Genomic DNA, 24,605 nt, shown 5'->3' with positions numbered 1-24,605 from the left:
GGAGTTTTGTTGTTGCTCTGTCGCTTAGGGAAGTACTATTTTAGGAAAGAGAAGGGATGGGGAGTGGGAAGCTTGACCAGGCAGAGGAGCTGAGCGGGTGATGGCAAGAACACATGCCATGCTACCAGTGGCTTGTTTTTAAACATGAAAAGCATGTGTGCCAAATTTACATATTTACTAATTAAAAAGGCTTCCTGGAAACATTAAGTAGACTATCTTCCATAACCTTTAACACCATCACTAATGGATATAGCCTAGAAAATTTCATCGAAGGTCCTTTAAATAATGTAAATGATTATGAATATGTAACTAGTTAATATGCAGCTATGAAAGGATTATCATGTAGAGGTTAATGAACACTCTGCTCTTACGGGTTGCAGGGCTTTTTTTTTTTTTTTTCCTCTGTGCTTTTGGCTCACTTCATGCTTGGAAACACTTGTGCTAGATCTAGAAACATCCTGAGTGATTTTGGGTCTCATCTTAATGGGGTTCTTAAATAACTTCTTAAAACATTTTTTCAAGGATTTGTTTTTTCGTTTTTAATTTACATTTAATTCTGTTTGTCTTTTATAATTACTGCCAGATTAGAAACAGTGAGATGGACTGATGTGGCTTTAGTGGACTCTTCCAGATGTTAAGTCAGTGCTCTATTATAGATTGCTACTGTTATTAAGTGTTGCTGTGTGATTGATACTTACTGCAGATCTTCATTTGGTAGGGACTTTTTATGCTGAATTAATGTGCAGTATGGCTTGGTATCTGATTATAGCATGTATTTTGATTCAGAATTGCTGCCTTAGTATTTAAAATGTCCAAAAGGGAGGACATTTATTTTAGGAATTAAATGTTCTAATAGAAGAATTTTGTGACAACTCTAAAAAAAAAAGGGTGATTTTTTTGGGGGTGGGTTGGGGTGGGGTATGAAACATTTTGCATATGCAAGAGGGTAGAACCGCTCTGAGCCTCAAGCTAGAGCTGCAACCAGCCCATGCTGCTGTCTTCCCATGTGGCGTCTGTATTCTACCTTTTGTGCCTTAGTTTCTCTGTCTCTAAAATGGTTCTGTAACACTCTAGATTAGTAGTTAACATTTTTTTAAATTGATGGGAACTTAAAAATAGGTGATTATCAGTTTGTAATAATAAGTTAAAATTTCCATTTAGCCTGTAATTTTACTAATTGCATTTTCTCTTGTGTTGATAGACATTTTTGTTCTCTTAGTATGTGAGAATCTACTGAAATAATCTTAAGGGAAAACAAGTAACTTTTATATTTAATTCCATTCTTTTAGTATTATAAATGGCTTAGCCTGGGTGTCAAGTACATACAATTTTATCATAATTTACTAGTAGGGGGAATGAGCTGTTCAGAGCATCCCTTTATCCCAAGTATTTCTTTATCCAAACATAGTAGAAAAATGAATTCATTTTAATACATCAGAATAAAAGTCACAGGTGGAAACATTTGGAGATATGTTGACAAAATAAAGTATTTTCACTACTGTCATTTTTTTCCCCTTCTGAAATGTGGATGTTACATTGGATTCTTGTTATTTATAGTATTTACGTGTTTAGAAAATATGTAACATTGAAAATGGTCTATAGATTGTACAAAAATGCTAGTTATCTTATATCATATGTCACCTAATAGTTATGAAGCAGGTTTTGTGCAAAAGTCTGAATTGGAAAGCTGTAATTTGTTCTGCAGTTATCAGCCTGCGTTAGAGGGCTGTGATAAAGTGCACTGCTTAAAAACTAACATCCCCATCTCTGTACCTCTTGACAAATAAAAATGTACACTGAAATGTTAGTAAATCTATAAAGACAGTATTGTAGTTTTCTGATGCTGATTTTCTATCTCTGTACCTAGCCTTGTTTTTTCATGAGTAGTTGTCTGTTTTCATGACAGGTGGTCACTAACTGCCAAGAGAAAATCCAGCATTGGTAAGTGAAAGATGCTTTTATTATAATTCTGGAATGTAGAAGAAGTCACTTAGTTGTGTGCATGTGTGTATATGGGTAGAGTGAAAGAGCAATAATTGATTTCTGGTGATTTCATTTTGAATGCCTTTGATGCTAATTTACATTCTCTTTAACCCTTCTGAGTTACACACCAGTTTTCTAAAGTTGTTTCACCATTTATGTTGATTGTAAGCCCTCCTTTTCATTTAAAAAAATTGAATAGTATTAATTTATTTTGAAGTAGAAACTGAAACATGTTTTTGAACTTAACTTTGTTTTGGGGTATTTCTTAATGTTTGTAGTAGAAAATAATTGAAATCAACTGTTTGAAAAATAATGTTGGCAATAGGGCACAGATAGATTTTCCCAAGTTTGAAAAAGCTAATTAATCTGCATTTTAGAGCCTGCTTTATGGCTTGTACTTTTTTTTTTAAGGGAGAAAGAAAGCATGTCTGCTTTGACGTGCTAATCTATAGTTAATAGGACAATGCCTGCTAAATAATGTGCTTTCTCTTCTATTGCTTCTGAGGAAAACGCTCAATTTAATGGTGAATAAAATCTTATATTAGGAGTTGTCATGAGGTATGGCTGTTGATCTTACAGATATCAAATTACAGTCTATCCATGCTGTGTTTACGAAGATTTTACTGAGAGAACAACAGGAGCTGTCTTGATTATTGTCTGCAGGGTTATTGCAAAATCGTCGTAACTGCCCCTTTAGTGGTGAGATTAAACCTTCGGTTATACACCATCAAGCATATAATATTTTAAATTTATTTTAAAAGGCTTTTTCTTCATGCCTGAGAGATTTCCAAGGAAATAATTTATAGTTAGTGTATATCAAATGTTTTTGGTTTAAATGCACATAGGCTGCAAGAAGTGGATAAGAGAGATCAGTGCAATCTGTACCCATCATCTTATTCAATTTGGACTATTGGCTTGCAGAAACCAATCTAAAACTAATGATACCCACTTTATAAATAAAAATCACGGACTTCATTAATTTTCAATAAATGCAGCATTGTAATTGCATCCACTGGGGATGTAGGTCTGTCAACGTTTCCGTAATGAACTGTTCACTTTGTCCTATATGTTCAGTTCGGCTTAAAATATGAAGTGTGTGCAAGTCCTTGGCCAGAGCAAGGGCTTCGTTTGTAGATTTGACCAAAGCAACTTATTTATGAGTGACCTTTAGAGGCAGTTTTAGTCTGTAGACATGTGTCATGTTTTTGGTAAGGGATTTAGGAAATAAGGATGCATTCACTCAGAACAGACTCCGGCATACACGAACCAGGAACTAACTTGCTTCTAGGTGGCTTGGTAAAATCCTGCCTTTAGTAGAGGGAGTTCTTGAGGATGACAGACATGTTTTTATCTTTCTGTCCACACATTCTTTCTTTCTGTATTTGGTACAGAATAGGTGCTTAATTAATGTTGAATAAATGAAGGTGAAATCTGTAGTTGTTTTATCTACATTATTTTATTTACAAACATCACTGCAGTGTTCAAGTCTGGAGAATAGTGACGGTCAGAGCGGGCTCATAGATCCTCATTCTCACTTTTAGTGTGCTAAAGGCCTCAACAACAGAAGGCTGGCAAATTTGCCTATACGATAGTTTCAAGTTTATTGTACCTTGTCTATAGATTAAAGGTAATAGTTCTTTTTCTCATTAAATTTTTTTTCTGCTCTGAATCACTTCTGATAGGATTTAGGAAACAGTATTTTGTTAGCTTTTTAAAGAGAATCTATATACATAGTATTATGTATGGTATTGGTAGAATCTAAGTTACCAGTAAATTTTTTTTTTATGATTTATTATGTATACGGTGTTCTGCCTAAATGTACACCTGCATGGCAGAAGAAGGCACCAGATCTCATTATATAGATGGTTGTGAGCCATCATGTGGTTGCTGGGAATTGAACTCAGGACCTTTGGAAGAGCAGCCAGTGCTCTTAACCTCTGAGCCATCTCTCCAGCTCCACCAGTACATTCTTAGTCCATTTACTTAATACTTAATCCATTACTTAATACACTTACTATGCTTAGAAATTGAAACAAAAGCGTCCACTTTCTTAGCCAAAGTCAAGCGGTAAGCATCCAGAGGTTGTGGCATTCTTGTACTGTCCTTACATTTCACACCTAGTGGGCAAGATCTTCCTGTCAAGGGCAAGGCTGAGCTGCTGTTTACACTCTAAACACAGCGGTGCAGGAGCTAGTAGTAGGAACTGTCCACCTGCCCCTACCTCCTCAGTGCTAGGACCTAAAGGTGTGCATGCCCAGCTGCCTGGAGCTATTATTTTTTCTTTCTTTTCAAGTTTTTTTTTCTTCACAATTTATTCATTGTATATCCCAATTGAATCTCCCTCCCTCAACTCTCCCGGTCTTACCATCCTTCCCTCTTCTCCTCATCCCGTTCCCCTAGTCTACTGAAAGGGGGAGTTCTCCACTCTTGCCATCTGCCCATAGCTTGTTAAGTCTCATCAGAACTGTTTGGATCCTCTTTCTCTGTGGTCCAATGGCAGAGAAACACTTAAAGAAATGCTCAGTACCCTTAGTCATCAGGGAAATGCAAATCAAAACAACTCTGAGATTCCATCTTACACCTGTCAGAATGGCTAAGATCAAAAACTCGGGTGATAACACATGCTGGAGAGGATGTGGAGAAAGGGGAGTACAAACTTGTACAACCACTTTGTAAATCTATCTGGCACTTTCTTAGAAAATTGGGAATAGCACTACCTCAAGATCCAGCTATACCACTCCTAGGCATATACTCAAAATACCCCACCATTTAATAAGGACATTTGCTCAACTATGTTCATAGTAGCTTTATTTGTAATAGCCAGAATCTGGAAACAACCTAGATGTCCATAATGGATACAGAAATTGTGGTACATCTACACAATGGAAGACTGGGGCCATTCTTAAGCATACCTTCTATAGTTTTTAAAAGCAGGTTGCTTTTACTTTTTTGTCTTGTGGCATCAGTCAGTCTAAAGTGTAGTTTAGGTGTCCTTGTCTTTATGTATATCTGCTAATGTAAGAGGAACAAAATAAATGCTTTTAATGATGCAGTTCTTTTTCTGTAATGGTGTTGATGTGTAATCTAAAAGGTTCTTTTATTTAGAGACAAAACAGAATACAACTCAGGCTTCAAGAATACTTGTTTTTTAACATTGGACAAAAGGTAAAAGTATTTGTAGAAAGCTAGAAATAAAAGTAGTCTGTGACGTAGGTCCTAAGACCTACGTAGAAAATTAAAGTCCAGGACTCTAGTGAAACTAAGGAATTAATAGTATTTGTTCATTTAAGAGCAAATAAAAAAGGAAATATTTGAACCTAGTAGATAAGAATTGTCCAGCATTCTGTTAGCACTAATCATGGTTTTCAGTTTAGCTAAGATTTAAGTTTTGTTTTTTTTTTTTTTTTTTAATTAATAAAACTTTTTAGCTTAGCAATAGTGGTGCATGTCTTTATTCCCAGCACTTGGGAGGCCACTCAGGAGGCAGAGGCAGGCTGATTTCTGTGAGGTTGAGGCCAGCCTGGTCTACAGAGCTAGTTCCAGGACAGCCAGGAATATATAAAGAAATCCTCTCTTGAAAAAAAAATAAATAAAATAAACCAAACTAAATAAAACCAAAACACCCCCCCCTTTTTTTTAACACCCCCCTTTTTAAAGCCTGTCATTTTTCCTTCACACAGGAAAAGAAGGTGCTACAGAGTATACACTTACTTTCTAATTAAATATGGATATGGGTTCCACTATTTGGTTCACTTGTAGCTGGCTGTCATGTTGAGAGATTATTCACTCTCTTTTTTCTTAAATTCTTATACAGCATTTGGAACCACAGGCCTGCGTTTGAGTTATGTCATTTGCAGCCTAGGGCAGTTAAACTAAGAATCCTCATTTTCTTCCAGGCAGATATGCTACCACTTGACTCACAGTGCTGCAAAGCATGCTTAGCCTGTCACTCGAGAACTAAGAGTAGACCCTACATCCTTTTGGAAAGCTTGAGATGTCACGTAAATGAGAAAAAAATAATAAAAATAACAAAAATCTTAGTTTTGCACCTATTTGTGAATGTTTTGTATTCATGTCATCTTCCTTATCTGTCTGAGTCTTATCTTTCACTATATCCCAGCTGGCTTGGAACTTGTGGCAGTCCTCCTGCCTCAGCTTCCCAGAGTGCCCCTGTGCCCAGTTACCAGGCAGAAATGGTCTTCTCAGCATATTTTTAGAACTGTGTGTGCCTTTCTTAAATTTATGATGATGCTTTTTAAACAGTAGGTGGTATATCAGGGTAGTCAGCTTGGTGAGCTTTTATCTGATTGCTTTTATTGTTTTATCTGAACTGTTTTGTTTTAATATCTCATCCTTTTACTACCAGTATTTGTGATGAGTCTAATACGAACATTGGTAGCACAGGCCTGGCATTGCAGTACTCAGGATTGTCCAAGTTGTAGGGCATCCGGGCTAGTGGAGCCTGATAACTAAGCCTGCTCTGTCTTAGTGGCATTTATTCCAGCATCCTTTCCTTTTACATGATCCCATGGAAGTTGCAAGGCCATTATGGTGTTCCAAGCAACTTACAGAAGCAGCTAGATTCAGAAAGTGAAAAAAATGGCTGCTATCTGTTGCTAGAACAAAGAATTTATGGCCATTTTTAGTGTAATGCAGATGATTCCTATTGGCCAGGTCTCACAAGAAATACACTTTAGTGTTGCTTGTGGGACTGAATAAAGTAGTGTCTGTGGATGGAGCACAGTCAAATAATCTGCACAGAGGTCTTGTTTAAAACCATAAACTGTAGGCAATGGATATATAGAAATAGCTTGCTTTGGGGGCTGGAGAGGGATTGCATACTACTCTTGCAGAGGACCTGAGTGGGTTTCCAATGCCCACACCAGGCAGCTGGCTGTAAACCACCTATATCTCTAGTTCCAGGATATCTGATGCCCTTGGCCTTCTTGGACACCTGTACTCATGTGCACAAACACAATACATACAATTAAAAAAGAAAAAAAATAACTTATTTTCTTTAAAGCTTGTAAGAGGATTTTAGGTAGTGAAGAAATCTAGCAGTAAATCACACAAAGCTAACTTAAATGAAAATATAGTATTGTTTGTGCATTTGTTTACTATTGCAAAGAATAGCTTAAAGTTTGACAAATTTAAAAACAATTTGAGTTTTGAGAAAGAAATTTTAGAACAAATATTTGATATTTGTTAATTTTTAAAAGAAAACTGGATAAAAATTGGGGAAATGGTTTCTGTTACAGTTTATGGTCACAGTATTTAGTGGGAAATAGAAACATGTGAATAGGGAAAAACCATGAGTCTTTCTAAAAAGTCCTCTTTTCTATTAGGAAAAGAGAAAAAGATACACATATATATGCTTGTTTCTTATGCACACACACATATGCACACATAAATGTAGACAGCATATCTGTTTGTCTCATGTTGTTGAGGGAAGAATCTGCCCCATAAATACTTTTCCCCCATTTTGGAGATGGGGTCTTAACCTGCTATCCCAAAGTGCAGTTGGACTAGCTGTGGAACCCAGGCTGCCCCCAGAGTCCCAGTCATCTTCCTGCCTCAGCTGCCCAAGTGCTAAGATTACAAGTAGAACCCACTACATCCAGCATCACTATTTCTTCCTAACTATTTCTGTGACTACCTGAAAGTGATTCCTACAACCTATATGTGTCTGTGTATGAGATTTATTCTATTTTACTTTTATGTACTTGTGCAGTACTGGTTTGCATACTTGTAGAGGTACTTATTCACAATAATGGATTCATTCTTCAGTGTGTGGTAAATCAGGAAGTTAATTTTTTAGAATTCCTATTTAGTAGACTATGTTTTTGGTCACTGTTTTGTATAGAATATTCTTTTTTTTTTCCTTTCTTTCCTCCCCCCCCCCAACCCCCCTTCCTCCATCTCCTTGAGTAAAGCAGAGAACAGTTACAAAATTGTCACCTGCTTTTGCTGTTGGAGTTGGGGAGTTACTACTGAACAATTAGTTCCCAAGGGATGATGGAGAGGAAGAGTGGGTAGAGATCCCCTTCTCTGTTTCTCTAGGTTGCTTCTTCTTTTTTTTTTCCTTTTTCCTTTTTGTGGTGGTGGTGGTTGTTTTTGTCATTACCAAACACCATCTCTCCCATCCCCTAGTTTGGTATTTATGTTTGAGGATTTTTGTATGTAATGTTTCAGAGCAAATTGCTTTTACTTTATGTGTGCCTGTGCCTTTGCAGACCAGAAGGCTATGGGCTTCTGGAACTGGAGTTACAGGTGGTTTTGGGGCACTAGTCAGTGGGTTGTGGGAACTGAACCTGGATCCTTTGCAAGAGCAGTAAGTGCTCTTAACTGCTGAGCCATCTGATTCGGCACCCCTATCCTGAATTAGTTTTTTAAGTTTTTAATCCTGACTATAAGATGAATATATGCTTAGTTTTTTATAGAAAGGTTGTAGTAAAGTAGTAAAGATAAATTTACTTATAATCAAAACTTTTTTCCATTGTTATAAAAACGTTTTATTTCATTTGGCTTAGCGGTTAATATGTATATTTGTTCAGATTAGAAATTATTTTTTTCCCTTTTTTTCTTTAATGATTCCTAACTTGTTATTTGAAATTACTACTTTTAGGAGTCTAAGCCTTTGTGTTATGTATTTAAAAACAAGAAAAATAGTTTTTGGGGATTAAAAAAGGTAGACATATTATAGGAGGATTTTCTTTCTCTCACAATTTACAATATTATTTAAAAAGCTCCTGGAGAGATGGCTCAGCAGGTATGAGAACTTGCTGCTCTTACAGAAGACTAGTTCTGTGCCCTACACCCATGTCAGGTCTCAGGAGCTTGTAACTCCAGCTCCAGGGATCTCATATTTTCTTTTGACCTCTCTGGCTACCTGCACATTTGCATATAGACAAGTAGTTGCATGCATACACAAATAAAAGTAATTTTTCTACTGTCTCATAACTTTTTGGAATATGTCTTTGACATCCAGGTACTTTGGTTCACAGCTCCTGGTAAGTAGCTTAAGTTCAGTGAGCGTCTAGGGAAGTTACAGGTTTGTTGGTTGAGATTTTTCTTTTAACTTTATATCAGTAGAAAAACCACAGTTTACACCTTGAACTTTTTCATTTTTCATTTATTTTTTTAAAAATAAGAACAACACACAGTATTGATAACGTTCTCACAAGTTGCTGTGTAAGGATTGCAGTGCATGGCTCACAGCTGGGTCCCTGGAGTCCAGAGTACTGCTTCTGCTTTTGAGGCACAACAATTCAGACTCCAACATTTTATAAATCCTGAGAGGTGTCAGTGTTTGCCTAGTGCAGGAAAATTCAGACTGTACAGATTGACATACTTGTAGTTTATTTTTAATAACTCACTTTAACTCATAACCAGATGGTGAGGTTTTCCCACTTATTTTTACTCACTTTTGAGTTAAAGATAATTTTGAGGATTTTTAAATACTTAGGAGATTAAGAACCAGTATTGCCTTTTTTTCCTCTGATAGGAGCTTTGATCTGTGGGAGCTTTGACCTGTGGAAGATCCCTGGAAACTCTGGAAAATGAGTCATTTTCAGTTTGTCATAGGAACAGCAACCTGGCCATAACAATCAATGTTTCCTAAAATTAACTTTGAAACTATAGGAAACTAAATTGATGTGGCAAAGGCTCCATCAGTAGCCTTTCTATCCTATACTTACAACTTTATAAATGAAGTTATGGAGATTTAAGCAGAATCTGGTACAAACATTGAGATAGATAAATTCCCCTCTCTTCTGACATGCTCCTTTCTTTAACTCATAAACAGAAGCATGTATCAGGAAATTAGGGAAATGGACAGGTCATAGAAATCACTTGTAAATATATCATATAAACTTAGCTGAATGAGGCAGCTTGGGGATTTCTTTCAAAGACCAGAATGTTTTTTTTTTTTTGTAATTTTACAGAGTTCCCTCTACTTTTAATTCACATCTGATTGTCTTCCTAGAGAAAAGTATTAATTATGAATGAAGAAACAGGCACTTAGATTAACAAATCTCAGGTCCATGTGGTGGCTTTAGAGACAGCATGGAAACACATTGTCCCTTCCAACTTCACTGTTTGTCCCTTCGGCTGTACCCACTGTGCAAAATTAAATGGTGGAAATCTAGTGGAGTGATAGTTGGATCTGCCTCTCCATAATTTGTTAAATTGATTGTGAAAAATTACGGATTTTATTTTTAGATTGTTTTAAATCTTTTTCTGGTGATTCCTGAAATACAAAGAACATGTGTTAGGTCATCAACTTTCCTGATGAAGTGAGCTCTTAGGTGTGATACAGTTATAAAAGGAATATGTCTCCATTTTGCTTTAAAATTTTTTGGTAGATTTTAGTTATCTAATGAAGTGAAGTCACTAAGCATTTTGCTGTGACCATTTAGGGGGAAAAAAAACAATGCCTCCGATTTAAAACAATCTAAAAATAAAACCCGTAATTTTTCAGAATCAATTTAACAAATTATTGAGAGGCAGATCCAACTATCATGTCACTAGATTTCCAAGTACATTATACAAGTACATTTACATTTTGAATGAGGAGTTTTTCTTCCCCAGCAGTTCACAGAAAGAATTGTTCCTTCTTTCAGAAATGTTCATATTTTGTCATGTATCTTGACAACTACCTTAGTTTTAAGAGGACACTGAAGAAAGTTGGCATTTCTTACTGTAGCAATGATAGAGAACCTCCCTGCCTGTATTTATGCCTGAACTGAACTTTCTTTTATTTTCCTAATTCTATAGGTGTCCCAGGGACCCTTCAAGCCAGTGGAACTTTAATACAGATGGGTTGCAAATTTTAGAGAGGCCTGTTAGATTTGAGTGATGGCCTCCATGATGTGGCCCAAGGCTCTGTTGCAGAGGAGCGGGTGAATATCTAGTGAATTGAACTGAAAGTAGTCCTTCTTAGATGTTTGTAGGATACTTCTAGAGTAAAGATAAAACAAAAATAAATAAGTAAAACTTAAAAGGTAGGTTTTTTTGACATCTGTACATTTCGAAGCTTTAGGTTTCATTGTTTCTCAGAAACCCATGTTTGCACTAATGTAAAACCCTTTCTTTTTAAGCATCTCATGTTTTCTGCTTTTTCGTTTGTTTGGTAGGTAAGATAAAGGGAAGGAGAATGATGGGAGACTTCCTTCAAGAAGACAACTTAGTACTAGTATTTTCTGCCTGTTGTCTTTCTACTTAGGCACAATTGGAAGGTTCTACTCTTCTGAGATTTCATTTCAACCCTGTAAAAATGGAGATGAGCCTGTCGCTTGCATGGAACAAGAGCTATAGTGCTTACTTTCTCCTTACTAAAGTGTTTTTTCCATAAAAGAAAGATTAAATAAGTGGACTATTTCTCATGCTCTTCTGTATCCCTTTAAATAATCTGTTAGAGAAATCTTCATCCACACAGAACAATTGGACTGTGCAGGTAAACCTTGATTATGCACCACCCATGTCTTACTAGTCGGCTTCATTCTGAGGCATTTCAGGAGCAAGTCATTGGCATACTTCACCTTTAAATACTCACACACTTCATTTAGCTTGTTCCTTCAGACTTGTTACACTTCTATGAAAATAAGTATTTCCCATAGGGTCTGTCCTGATCTTAATGCTTTAAAGGCTAGGGATATTTATAGATGTGTTATGTACTGCCATTGCTGCTACTTTTTTTAAAACCAAAGGTGCTTTGCTGAGGACATGTAGACATGGCCAGCAAGATTCAAAAGAAGCTTTTTTTTTTATATGCCATTCAGTTGGGCTGTAGTTCTTATTTCTATGAGAAATGTTGTGTGAAGCTATTTGTTATGAAGTAAGCTTTTTGAAACTTTGAAGTTAAGAATTGAAGGCTTGTAATCTTGGTGGCACAGGCCATTCATCCCAGCTACTCAGGAGTTGAGGTAGGAGGATGGTTCAAGGTCAGCTTGGGTAGTTTAGTGAAACCCTGTTTCAAAATAAAGAAACAATAAAATAAAAAGAGGGATGGGAATGAAAGTCAGTGGTAGAGCCTTTGCTTCGCATGCTTAAGGCCCTAGGTTCAATCTCTAACACCAGGAAAAGGGGCATGGGGGTACTGAATGTAACCTGTGTCAAATATGATTGATGAGGACAGCCACGGGAGTAAGAGTTTGAGAGGCTTGCTCTAACTAGACTCGAGCTTTGTTTTCAATGTGAGGAAACAGTATTTTAGGTAATTATTCTTTGGGTGCTATATTTTAGTAAAATTAAAGCACCTAGCATTTATGTATCCAAATAATAAAGTTGACAGAGATCTGTTAATACTTGCTGAGCAAATGAAGACTCTGCTCATCTTAACCAATCTGTAACATTAGGTCTTAAGACAACTTATATTGAGGCTTGTGAGATGCTGCTTTTACAGAGGACCCAGGCTCTACTCCAGCAACCACATGGTGTCTCACATATTTATAACTCTAATTCCAGGGGATCCTATGCCCTCTTCTGACTTCTGAGGATACCAGCCATGCATGTGGTACACAGACATATACGTAGGCAAAATGTTCATATAAAAAATTAAAAAACTTAAAGCCAGGATTGGTGGTGCACACCTTTGATTCCAGCACTCAAAAGGCAGAAGCAAGCAGATCTCTGAGCATTTGAGGCTAGCATGGTCTACATAGTGAATTTTAGGTCAGCTAGAGATGTTACACAGAGAAAACCTGTCTTGAAGCGGGAAGAAACAAAAGAAAGACAACTTAGATTTTTATGGCTAGTGAGATGGTTCAGTAGTTAAGAGCCTATACTGCTTTTGCATAGGACTTGGTTTCAGCTCCCAAAAATGTATATTATAGCTTGTAACTCCAGGCCCAGTGGATTCCCTCTTGTGTCCTCCTTGGGCACTGCATACATTACAGGAAAACTCACCTACATTTAAAATAATACATATACATACATGATAGTTCATTGTGTTAGATCTGTGTACAACCTCCATCCTAGCAAAGAGTGTTTAGGAAACTTGGTCTTCAAAGAGGTGCCATCTCAGCATAGGCAAGCACTTGGGCAGAGCCACATCCAGTCAGATCTTAGGATTGTTTAAATGGATGTGTCCCTTCTCCCCTTTTCCCTTTTTTTTTTTTTTTTTTTTTTTTTTTTGAGACAGGATCTCATGTAATCCAGCAGGTTGGCCTTGAACTCACTATGCAGCCAAGAATAACCTAGAACTCCTGATCCTCCTGCTTCCTATTCTTTAGTGTTGGGGTCACAGGCATGTGTTACCATCTATGACTAGCAGCTCTATTTTGATACTCCCCAAAACAGATTTCAGAGACTAGTTGAAATGCTTTCTGCATTACTGCTGCTTCGTTTTTTTTTTTTTTTTTTCTGCTCTTGACTGGATTTCTTACCATGTGCACATTCATAGACTAGTTGAAGAGTTGATAATACCAGGTTTTCGGAAGAGGAGTGAAGCCCTTGATGCCATCTTGGGCTCACAGTCTCCACTGTGCAGTCTGTTTATTTACTCAGAAGGTGTATGATGTGTCTTCTCTGTGTAAGTTCCTGCCTCCCTCTAAAGATCAGCCCTTCCACATTTCCTCAATTTCAACATTTAGAGTGGGTCATCTTCTACCTTAGAAGCTAACTATCAAGATGTGAGTGTTCTGTTTCAGAATTAGTTTTAATTTCTGAGTGAATTTATGGAAAAACAGTGCCATTGCTGGACCTGGTAAACCCGTGTTACGGTGGTGTAAACTGTTGGATGCAGCCAGCAGGACTCTTTGCTGGTCTGTGTACTCACTTTGTTTTGGTGTTCTTCTTGTCAGGGAGAAAGTGGACAACGACTACAGTGCTCTTCAAGAGAGACTGAAGAGCTTGCCTGACAAGCTGTCTTACGACATCATGGTATGCTTGCTGTGTTCTTTTTAGACAGTCTAATGGTAAAGTGGTAGGAGTTCCCTCTGCTGTGTATCCATTCACAAACTTTTAGCTGGTACACTGTCAGAGGCAATTCTATAGCAAGGAAGGTTTGCTTTGTTAGGCCTTAAAACAAAAACAATACAATAATTAGGATATAATTATTATGATGTAATCTCAGGTATTAGCAAAAATCTGATGTGCTTGGTGTGTAGATATATTTTTATATATAAACTAATTATGATAGGAATATAGCATTCATTTATTTCCTTTTAGCCAAAGCAAGAATAAGCCACATTTGGTAACTCAAATTTAAACCCCAGAACATTGATTTTTTTTTTTTTTTTATGTGAGAGATGCTTTCTTTTTGATGTTTCTTTTTGAATGACTTTCCTCATGACACAAAATCTGTCCCAAGCCCTTGCTTGTAGCCTTCACTGCATCAGTGTGCTTGAGGATTTGGCCTATTATGCTAGATTAGATATGGATAGGTAGATACAATAAAACTATTCATTTCTACCTTAAAAACATAGTTTTAGTTACCAAAAGAGTATTCTCCACTGACTATAATTTCATTACTGTTTTGGTTTCATTTAGACTTAAGAATTAATGAAATATATACGTATTCAGAGACAATCTCTGAGAGCTGTCATGGAAATATGCTGTGGATTTATTTTCCTGTTTTAACATAGATTATTAGCCTAATACAATTTTCTATTGATTTTTCTGGTGAAATTTTAATCCAATGTTAAATTTCTGTGAAATTGATATTTTGGTTTTTTTTTTTCAGTACATAGGTAAGAACTCAGTAATTTAGGGTTTCTCATGCTAAATATTTTTAAAATTATGTTTATAACTTTTGTCTTTCTCATTGTGTCTTTTTTAACCAATAGGTACCGTTTGGACCTCTTGCTTTCATGCCAGGAAAACTTGTCCACACTAATGAAGTCACTGTTTTACTTGGGGACAACTGGTTTGCAAAGTGTTCAGCAAAGCAGGCTGTGGGTTTAGTTGAGCATCGGAAAGAACGTAGGTACCTCTTGTGAAGATGCTCTGTTCTCCATTGTATTTGCATCAGTGTATAGGCTCCAGAGCTGGAGACTCGCCCAAGGAACTCAGGATTTGCTAGTACAGGCTGTTTGCTACTCTGGATTATAGGTAATCTAAGGAAAAGCAGTGTTTGAGAATGGAGGAAGGAGTGATTCAGGTTGGAAACACTTTCCACTTGCCGTGTTTCCAAAGGTGTGAAGTGTGAACCACAGGCATTACATTGCTCAGCAGCTAGACCTTGAAACAGAACTTGGGGACATTTTATACTTGTCTTGTTGCTTAATATGACTCTGCTTTTTAAAAAAAAATATTTTATTTTTATTAATTACAGTTTATTAACTTTGTATCCCAGCTGTAGCCCCCTCTCTATCCCCTTCCAATTTCAACCTCCCTCCCTCTTCTTCTGTGCCTCTCCCCCAGTCTAATGATAGGGGAGGTCCTCCTCCTCTTCCATCTGACCCTAGCCTGTGAGGTCTCATCAGGACTGGCTTCTTTGTCTTCCTCTGTGGACTGGTAAGGCTGTTCCCCCCTCAGTTGGAGGTGATCAAAGAGCCGCTCATGAGTTCACGTCAGAGACGGTCCCTGTTCCTATTACTGGGGAACCCTCTTGGACACTGAGCTGCCATGGGCTACTTCTGTGCAGAAGTTCTAAGTTATCTCCATGCATGGGTCCTTGTTTGGAGTATCAGTCTCAGAAAAGACCTCATGACTCTGTTTTTAATACTCTGGGGCCCAGGAGTAATTTATTTTCTTTGTTATGAAATCAAAGAAATTCTTCTTTATAAAAGTTAGGACGTTTTAAATGTGCTTTTGGTTTCTAGGAAATCTCATTTTTATTTTATTAAAGAGACCTAAGATAAGAAAATGTGCCCCTTGTAGGTAGCTTGAGGTCTTGACTCATCTTGTAAGGCCATTTTATTTTTACTTACCCAGTGTCTTGTTCTATGTACTTACCTGAACACGTCTTTGACCTCTAGCTTAGTTGCACACCAAGCACATCAGTAGACTTACTTAATTTCTAATCTGTTCTTATTTTTATAATATTGTATAAAAATTGAGCTATCATCCCTACCTGTTCTCAACTTTTTAGTAAATGTGTTTGAAAATAAAATTTGGAGGATCCTCCTGTATAAATGAGGGCATACTAAATACAGCTAACTTTTCTAAAGCTGAAGTAATTTTACTTATCCAGGAGTAGGTACTAGTTGGATATCTCAGGTAGTTTGTGAAATTCTGGAAACTATAGTTGGAGATTAATTACAAATCAAGTCCAAGTTTATAATTGATTTATATTTTGATCTTTTGTGACACTAACCAGAATCCTATTGTTGGGCCAATATATATATGTACATACATATATATATATATGTATATACGTGTATATATATGTACATAATATACATACATACACATATACATATATGTATATACACATATACATATATACATACATATGTATACACACATACATATATATATTTTTTTTTCTGGCAGTGATTAGTCTTTAGGTTTTCTTTGTTAAAATTTGTCATATCCACTGGAGTCTAGAAAGTTTGTTCACTTTGATTCTGAAATCAGTGAAGAAGTCTTCAACAGTAGTTAATGGTTGATAGAGCTCTAGAGGAAAGAAAGATTTTTTTAAAAATAAATCACTTCCGAGTTGTTCATATTATTTTGGAAAGTGACTGAATGTATGACTTGGACAGGTATTTATCTAAATTGTCAGGGCACATATCTAACTGCATAGAGTCTAGTGACATGAGAAGGCCCAGACGTTTTCACCCACAGTGCTAGGATAATTTATAGTAGCTGAAGAGCATGTCTAGGTGTATTATCAAACTGGACACTTAATAATAAAAGGTGCATGCGATCCAGTTCCCTGTGGCTGATCCAGATCTCTCTCTCTCTCTAAGCCTCCTGCCTTAACTAGGCTCTTAGCATGAGTAGAAGGTGCGATTTTCCCAGTTGAGGTTTGGCTTTGGAACAACATGGGTTTCTTTTTCTTTGCAGTTTTGCATATAGATCTTATAGCAACTTCAGCATATCATTCTTTTTATTCCATATTTAGAATGACAACATTCATCTTTTTTCTTAACTGAATCCCTTTATGGGTCCTCTTTGGCCTTTCCACTATGTGGTATCACTATTCTTATGCCCTGAGTTATTATTAAAACAAGGAGTGCTTGAACACAGCTATTCTATGCCATTTGAGCTGATAACCAGACAGGCTAGGTGATAAGTGAGCGTTCTGTACATAGGAAGACTTAGTGGCTTGGGTGGCCTCCTCAGTATGAGATTTCATCACACTTCTCAGGTTCATGCAATTTAACATTATGAATAGTTTATTTCTGGAGTTTTCCATTTCATATTTAATAGGTAACGACACTGGACTGTAGATAGGTAGAACTACTGTTTTATGTTTTTCTTAAAGCAAAAGAAATAACAAATTAAATATACAGTCAGATGGTTTATTGTAGGCCAGGTAATGGCAAGGTTGAAAGAGGTGTTTGTATATAGAAGTTACAGCTTGTCCTCTTGATAGAGGCCTGCCATCCCACCATTTGAGGGTTTGAGTGAGGCAGGATAGGTCTCAAGTGATGAGCTGAAATCACAGATCAGAGACAGTGGCTGTGGGAAGAGGGCAGGCTCAGCACCCTCCCTTTGTGCTGACCTGATTTTTGCCATTTAGTAAGAACATACCATCTTTTCATACTTCTTTTAGAAATTTGTTTGGCATACTATTCTGTGAGCTGGGCCGTGTACATTAATCTAATTAACCATCACCACTATGAGATGAGTGCACATAGGTACTGAGGTCAGGATGCAGGATCATCCTTGCTCATGGTTTCCCTCATGCTCACCTGTGTGTAGTCTCACCCCACACCAGGCTCTGAGGCTTGGCAATCACTGATTTATTCTCCATTACTTTTAATTTGCATTTTCCTAGAATATTTTACAAACAGATTCCTGTCTCTTTGGAGAATGGCGTTTTCGCTCAATCTAATGCTGTATCAGAATTGTTGTTTGTATTAGAGTTCATTCAGTTTTGTTGCTGAGTATCCTCTGATAGTCATGCATAGGTTTCCTTCTTACCGCTCTGGAAGGACACTTGGAGTAAGCGAGAATGCAGGTGCTCCAGCATAGCAAACATAGACTTTAGGCCGCACACAGCTCTTTCTTGTGCTGGGTCCCTAAGTGAATATTCGTTAAGCTTTTCAGAGATGTCAGACTTTTAAACAGTCTTTCTGTGGGACAGAAGGGAGCAACAGACCCACTGTCTGTCTGCACACCATTTTCATCTCTACCTTTCCCTCTCTACTGGCAGTGGTGAGAACTCCAGGGGTTTTGCATTCTTCTAGCCATTCTAGAGAAGGAAAGGAGTTTGAGTTGCATCTCCTCAGTGACCAGTGATCTTGAATATTGTTGGATGTGTTCTTCTGCAGCCTGTAGCCTTTTTACCTGTTGAAGTTTTTAGCCCCTTTTAAAAATTGGGGTTGTGAGTTTATAAAAAATTATTTTACTAATTTGAGATTGACTTTTATATGTGTAAGTGTTTTGCCTGCATGTATTATGTACACCACATATGGGTATGACCACAGAGGCCAGAAGAGGGCATGGATCTGGAACTGGAGTTGCGAGCTACCACGTGAGTGCTAGGAATCGAATCTGGTTCCTCTGGAAGAACAGCAAGTTCTCTTAACCATGGAGTCATTTCTTAAGTGTCCCATAGGGCTGTTTTTTCAGTAACTTGAGAAGGTTTTGGGAGTTATACACGTTGAATATTTTTGGAATATATGATTTGCTTGTGTTTTCTATATCTTGTCTTTTTGTTCCTTGTTGATGGTGTTATTCCAGGACAGTTTTTAATTGAAGTCCAGTTTGTTCCTTTTCATTCGTAGGATAAGTATTTATTATTATATTTAGGAATTCTTCACCTACACCTTCAGCACCTATGACTTGGCTCGTTTTAAGTTAATTTTGCTTTTGGTATGTGGTTTAAGTCAAGGTTCACTCTTCTTATGAGTGAATGCACAATTGTTTTAATATTGTATTTGAAAGTAGCATCCTTTCTCCACAATTGACTTTCCACTTTGACAAAATAAATTGGCAACTTGAAACCACAAGAAGTGCCTCCCCCCAGGATGATTAGAATAAAAATTATATATTAACAAAAATGTGAAAAATGTAGAACCTTTGTATGCTACTGTTGAGAATATTAACTGTTACATATCAGAAAATTAGAATTTTCCAAAAAATTGTAAACACTGGGACTTAGCAGAGATAATATTACATACAAATGAAATAAAGTGTACACCCACACAAAAACTTAGTGCAGACCCTAGTGGTAGCATTATGCATAGTAGCCTAAATTAAAAACAACTCAAGTATCAGCTAAGAAATAGATAATATGGATTATCTCCATGCGGTGGAATGTCATTTGACAGTGGAGAAAAGCATATCTAGAAAGTATTATTCCAAGGGATAGAAACAAGTTACACAGGCCCCACTTTTTTCTGTGCAGTGTTTAGTATGACAAATTTATAAAGTAGAGAGTGAGTTAGTATCTGTTTAAGGCTAGGAAGGTTTGAGGAAGAATGTACAGTGTGTTTATTAAGGGCTGTGAATATGAAAATGTACATGTGTGATGATGCTTGTATGGCCCCAGGCATGTATAAAACCTTAACTTGTACATTTAAGTGGTTAAGTTCTATGGGAATGTAAACTGTATCTCACTAAAATTATTAAAAAGTGAAGGAATTGGTTATTGGCTCTCTCTGTATAGTTCATTTTTTATACTGTTTGTTTTGTTTCTTTGATCTGTGTCCATCTGTGTTTCAACTACTGTAGCTTTATAGTGTGTCCTAAAATTAGGCACTGTAAATCAGTGTATGTTTTACTAGTATCTGAACCCAGGAATTCTTAAGCTCTAGTTGTTCTTTATGAAATGTTCTTTTTTTTTTTTTTGGTCATTCCATCTCCATTTTAGAAACAGCTTGTTTCTCTTTTTTTTTTAATTATTTATTTATTATGTATACAGTGTTCTGCCTATATATAAACCTGTACACCAGAAGAGGGCACCAGATATCATTATAGATGGTTGTGAGCACCATATGGTTGCTGGGAATTGAACTTGGCACCTTTGGAAGAGTAGCCAATGCTCTTAACCTCTGAGCCATCTCTCCAGCCCCCGAAACAGCTTGTTTCTACCAACAATAAATCCTGGGTATATTTGACTGGAATTGTCCTAAGTCTATGTGTCAGTTAAGAAAAATTGACATCTTAATTGTACTAAACCTTCCAAGTATGCACACTGTACTTGGTATTTAGCACATCTTTGACTTTTTAAAGACTGTATAGTTCATGTTGTACCATATAACCATGTAAGCCCTTCTCAGTTTTGTAAACTTCTTTGAAATAAATACCCTAGGAGGATTTTGGATGTAGATACTTTTGCCTTTGTAAATAGTGACATGTTTTAACTCAGTTTTTACTTTCATGCCTTCAATTTCTTTTTATTCCCTTACTGCTTTGGAGAACTTCCAGTATGGGATTGAGCAGGAGTGTTGAGAATGGGCATCCTGGTTTTGTAATTATTTGAGATTTTTTTTTTCAAGGAGATCAATTTTATTCAGATCAATTTTATTCAGGGTGAAGGTTGTATAAAACTTTGGGGAGGGGAGTGGGGATATCCAAGGGTGGGCGAATGCCATTTTTTTTTTTTAACATCGTGATTGCAGTTTCCTCAGTCTCCTCTCCTCCTATTGCCGCCCACCTCCTCCCTCCCTCATCCACCCTTCCTTTGTTTCTCTTAAGAAAAGGGCAGGCCTCCCAAGGATGTCAACCAAACATGTCATGTCTAGTTGCAGTAAAGACTCAGCACTTCCCCTTTTATTAAGGCAACCTAGTATGAGGAAAAGGGTTCCAAAAACTGACAGAAGAATCGAGACAGCCCCTGTTTCCACTATAAGGAGTCCCACAAGAATCTGGTCTTGTAATTTTTCTGGCAAGGAAGGCAGATGTGTTGGTTATAGTTGTTTGTTAAGTTGCTCTTTTAAATCAGTATGTTCTATCAACTAAGGAAGTTTATTTCTAATTTGTGAATTTGGTTTTTAAAAATAATAGAGCCTTGTGATGTATTCTTTCTGCTGTGTTGATAAGCTCTTGTGTTCAGTTTGTTAATATGATAGATTATATTGATTGATTTTCTTTCTCTGAATGATCTGTGTCTGGTCATGGTATATTATTATTATATATTCTGAATGTTTCATTAATGATTGGTTGATTCATAGAGTGATTTGGAACGTGCTTGTGTTTTTGTAACACAGCATAGAATTGGTGCTGTAAGATATATGGTAGCATTTACCAATAAAGCCACCTGAAGGCAGAAGTTGATTACAAACTCAGGTTCTTTACTAGGTATTGCACCACCTAGACTATCGTTTTCCCAGGGAGAGTAATATTTTCTGACTTTTAAAGACTTGCTGGGCTTCACCTAAGTTCTTAAATTTATCTTATAGAATTGTTTATAACATTAAGTGTACATTTTTTAACATTAATGTAAAAATGTTACATTTTAACCTTGCTTTTGCTAACATGTTGCTTCTTGTTAACATGTTTTTTAACCTTGCTTTTGCTAACATGTTGCTTCTTGTTCTTTTGTGTAATGGATGTATTGGTCATTAAGTGGGCGGGTGTTAGTTTTATTCCTCTCATTCCCCAGGAGATTGATGTGTCAGGAGACACTTCTGTCACAGGTAGATGTTGTGTGCCATTGATGATGCCCAGTTGGTAGAAGCTAGCAGAGTTTTCTAACCATCCTAAGATCTCAAAGCTTCATTAGGGGTGTATTGATCTTGATGATCTTACGACCCAGCCTTTGGCTTTATTGATTATCTCCCTTTTTGCTTATTAAAATGTCTTCTGCTCGTTCATCTGGCCTTCCTTTCTTTCCTTTCTTTTTTTTTTTTTCCTTTGTTGTTGTTGTTGTTGGCTTCCTTAGATATTGGAGCTGTCATTTTGGCTTAGGCACTACTGTAGCCTTGCACTGTTTTGACGCATGGTGTTTTCATTGTCAGTTAAGTAAATTTTTCTAAGTCTTGGGATCAGTCATTGACTCACTACTTATTTAGAATGGGGAGGACAGGTTGTGACCTTTGGACCACATCTGGTTGACCCCAGCTTTTAAGTTTAAATGTAAACTCACTAATAAAAGAAGAATTGAGAGTGAGAGAGAGAGAAACAGAAAGAGAGAGAAACAATATAAGATAGAGACCAAGTATGGTCCTCAAAAATCTAAAGGGAGTACATTCTGGCTTTTTATAGAAAAAGTTTACTCATCCCAGAATTGGAAATGCTTAATTTTAAATGCTGGGAGGATTTCTTTCTGATGTTGATGTCTAGTTTTATTCTTTGTGGTTATGGGATGTATGTATGATGGGAGGTTTTAGAGTACAGTAAGATTGGTGCTATGACTAGGATGTGCTCAATCTTCTTGGGTGCTTTGCCCTGGAGAAGAATATTTGCTGTTGTGGTAAAAAAGCACTGTACAAATGCAGTCACGTGTTTGGGTGATGGTGTTTGATACTGTGGCTGCTCATTTGTTGAGTGTACAGAGAAGAATGAACTCTACAGGTAGAATTGTGACTGTGGCCATTTCTTCAGTTATGTTGGTTTTTGTTTCATGTATTTTGAGGCTTATTTTCAGATACTAAAAACAGCTAAAGTTTCTGTGCCTTGCTGAACAACTCTTTCATGACTGTATAACTTTCTCTTTTATTCCTGATTTTTTTTCTACATAGGTTTCTTTTTAATGTTTGCTGGGTGTGTGTTTTCTCATTCCTAACATCTGTGTTAATTATAGCATAATAAAGTGCATTTCTTGTATATAGCATAGCACTTTCTTTTTTAATCTACTCTGACAGTTTCTCTCAGTTGTATTTGGACTGTTTACATTTAATGTAATTATTAACATATTTGGATTCAGGCTTAGCTTTTTTTTTTCCCTGCTTTTTTTTCCCTTAGTTTCCTGATTTCTTTTGGATCACTAGATACTTAAGTTTTGTTTGTTTGTGCATTCTCTCTATTATTGCCAATAGAAACTTTTTTTTAATATTTATTATTTTTAGCTACATGTATGTGTCTCCATGTGGTATGTACACTTAAGGCAGGTGCCTTCAGATGCATCAGATTCCTTTGAAGCTAGAGTTAGTAGAAGGTTGTTAGGCTGCCTGGGTGTTAGGAGCCACTCAGGTCTTCTGGAAGAGCAGTGCTCTTAACTGTTGGCCCATCTCTCTAGCCCTGCCAACAGGAACTTTTAAAGGATTTTATTTTTCATGATACTAGTTTAGGTGTTATTAATATTCTTCCTATTTATTTATTATAATTTATTCACTTTGTATCCCTGCTGTAGCCCCATCCATCATCTCCTCTTAGCCCCATCCACCCTATCTTCTCTCCTCCTGTGTTTCTTCCCTAGTCCCCTGATAGGTGAGGACTCCTATCCTTCTAGCTGACCCTAGCCTATCTGGTCTCATTAGGGCTGGCTTCATCCTCTTCCTCTGTGGCCCAGCAAGACTGCACCCCCCTTCTCCCAGGGGGAGGTGATCAAAGAGCGGGTCACTGAGTTCATGTCAGAGACAGTCCCTGTTTCTCTTACTAGGGAACCCAGTTGGAAACTGAGCAGTCTATGGGTTTCCTCTGAGCAGGGGGTCTAGGTCCTCTCCATGCATGGTTCTTGGTTATAGTATCAGTCTCTGCAGGCCCCCCCTGGGTCCAGGGTTTTTGGCTTTGTTGGTCTCCTTGTGGAGTTCCTGTCATTTCTAGGTCTTTCTATCTCCCTCTTCTTCCATAAGGTTTCTTCCACTCTGCCAAAAGTTTGGTTATGAGTCTCAGCATCTCCTTTGATACCCTGGATGTCTACATGTAGAAAAATGCAAATAGACCCATATTTATCACCCTGCACAAAACTAAAGGCCAAGTGGATCAAAGACCTCAATATAAAACCAGACATACCAAATCTGTTAGAAGAAAAAGTGGGGAAGAACCTTGACCTCATTGGTACAGGAGACAACTTCCTGAACAGAACAACAGCACAGGCTCTAAGATCAACATTCAATAAATGGGACCTCATGAAACTGAAAAGCTTCTGTAAAGCAAAGGACATTGTCATCAGAACAAAATGACAGCCTACAGACTGGGAAAAGATCTTCACCAACCCTATATCTGACAGGGCTGATAACCAGGATATATGAAGAACTGAAGAAGTTAAATACCAACAAACCAAGTAATTCAAATAAAAAAAAAAATGAGATCCAGAGCTAAACAGAGCATTCTCAAAAGAGGACTACCGAATGGCAAAGAAACACTTAAAGAAATGCTATTAATATTTTTACATTAAGATTTTGCTGTGAGATTTGCTGAAGTCTCTTTGAGATTTGAAGTGGTTTGTGCTTGATCTTTGAAATGTATCATTTTTCATTTCCAAAGTTTTTTTTCCACCTGTGTTTTGAATGTTCTTTTGCTGTAATATCCTGTCATCCTGTTCTTGTTTCATGGTAAGTTTTATCTTTTTTGTGGCAGGGTCTGTGTAGGCCTGGCTGTCCTGGAATTAACTCAGGTGTAGAACAGGTTGATCTTGAACTCATAGAGCTCTATTTACCTGTCTCTGCCTCCCAAGAGGT

General features: G+C 37.1%; 1 protein-coding gene across 1 annotated transcript in view; it reads left to right on the top strand.

The window, feature by feature from the left end:
• Positions 1 to 24,605, top strand: part of Uri1 (URI1 prefoldin like chaperone) — a 57,210-nt gene that overhangs the window by 18,344 nt on the left and 14,261 nt on the right. The window contains exons 2-4 of the mRNA XM_021632011.2: positions 1,907 to 1,941; positions 13,785 to 13,863; positions 14,769 to 14,904. Of these exons, the coding sequence (XP_021487686.1) occupies positions 1,907 to 1,941; positions 13,785 to 13,863; positions 14,769 to 14,904 (250 nt within the window). The remainder of the gene's footprint in view (positions 1 to 1,906; positions 1,942 to 13,784; positions 13,864 to 14,768; positions 14,905 to 24,605) is intronic.

The sequence above is a fragment of the Meriones unguiculatus genome, chromosome 14, assembly GCF_030254825.1.
Source record: "Meriones unguiculatus strain TT.TT164.6M chromosome 14, Bangor_MerUng_6.1, whole genome shotgun sequence".
NCBI lineage: Eukaryota > Metazoa > Chordata > Mammalia > Rodentia > Muridae > Meriones > Meriones unguiculatus.
The sequence above is the reverse complement of the archived record's forward strand: the minus strand, read 5'-3'. Positions and strand labels throughout refer to the sequence as shown.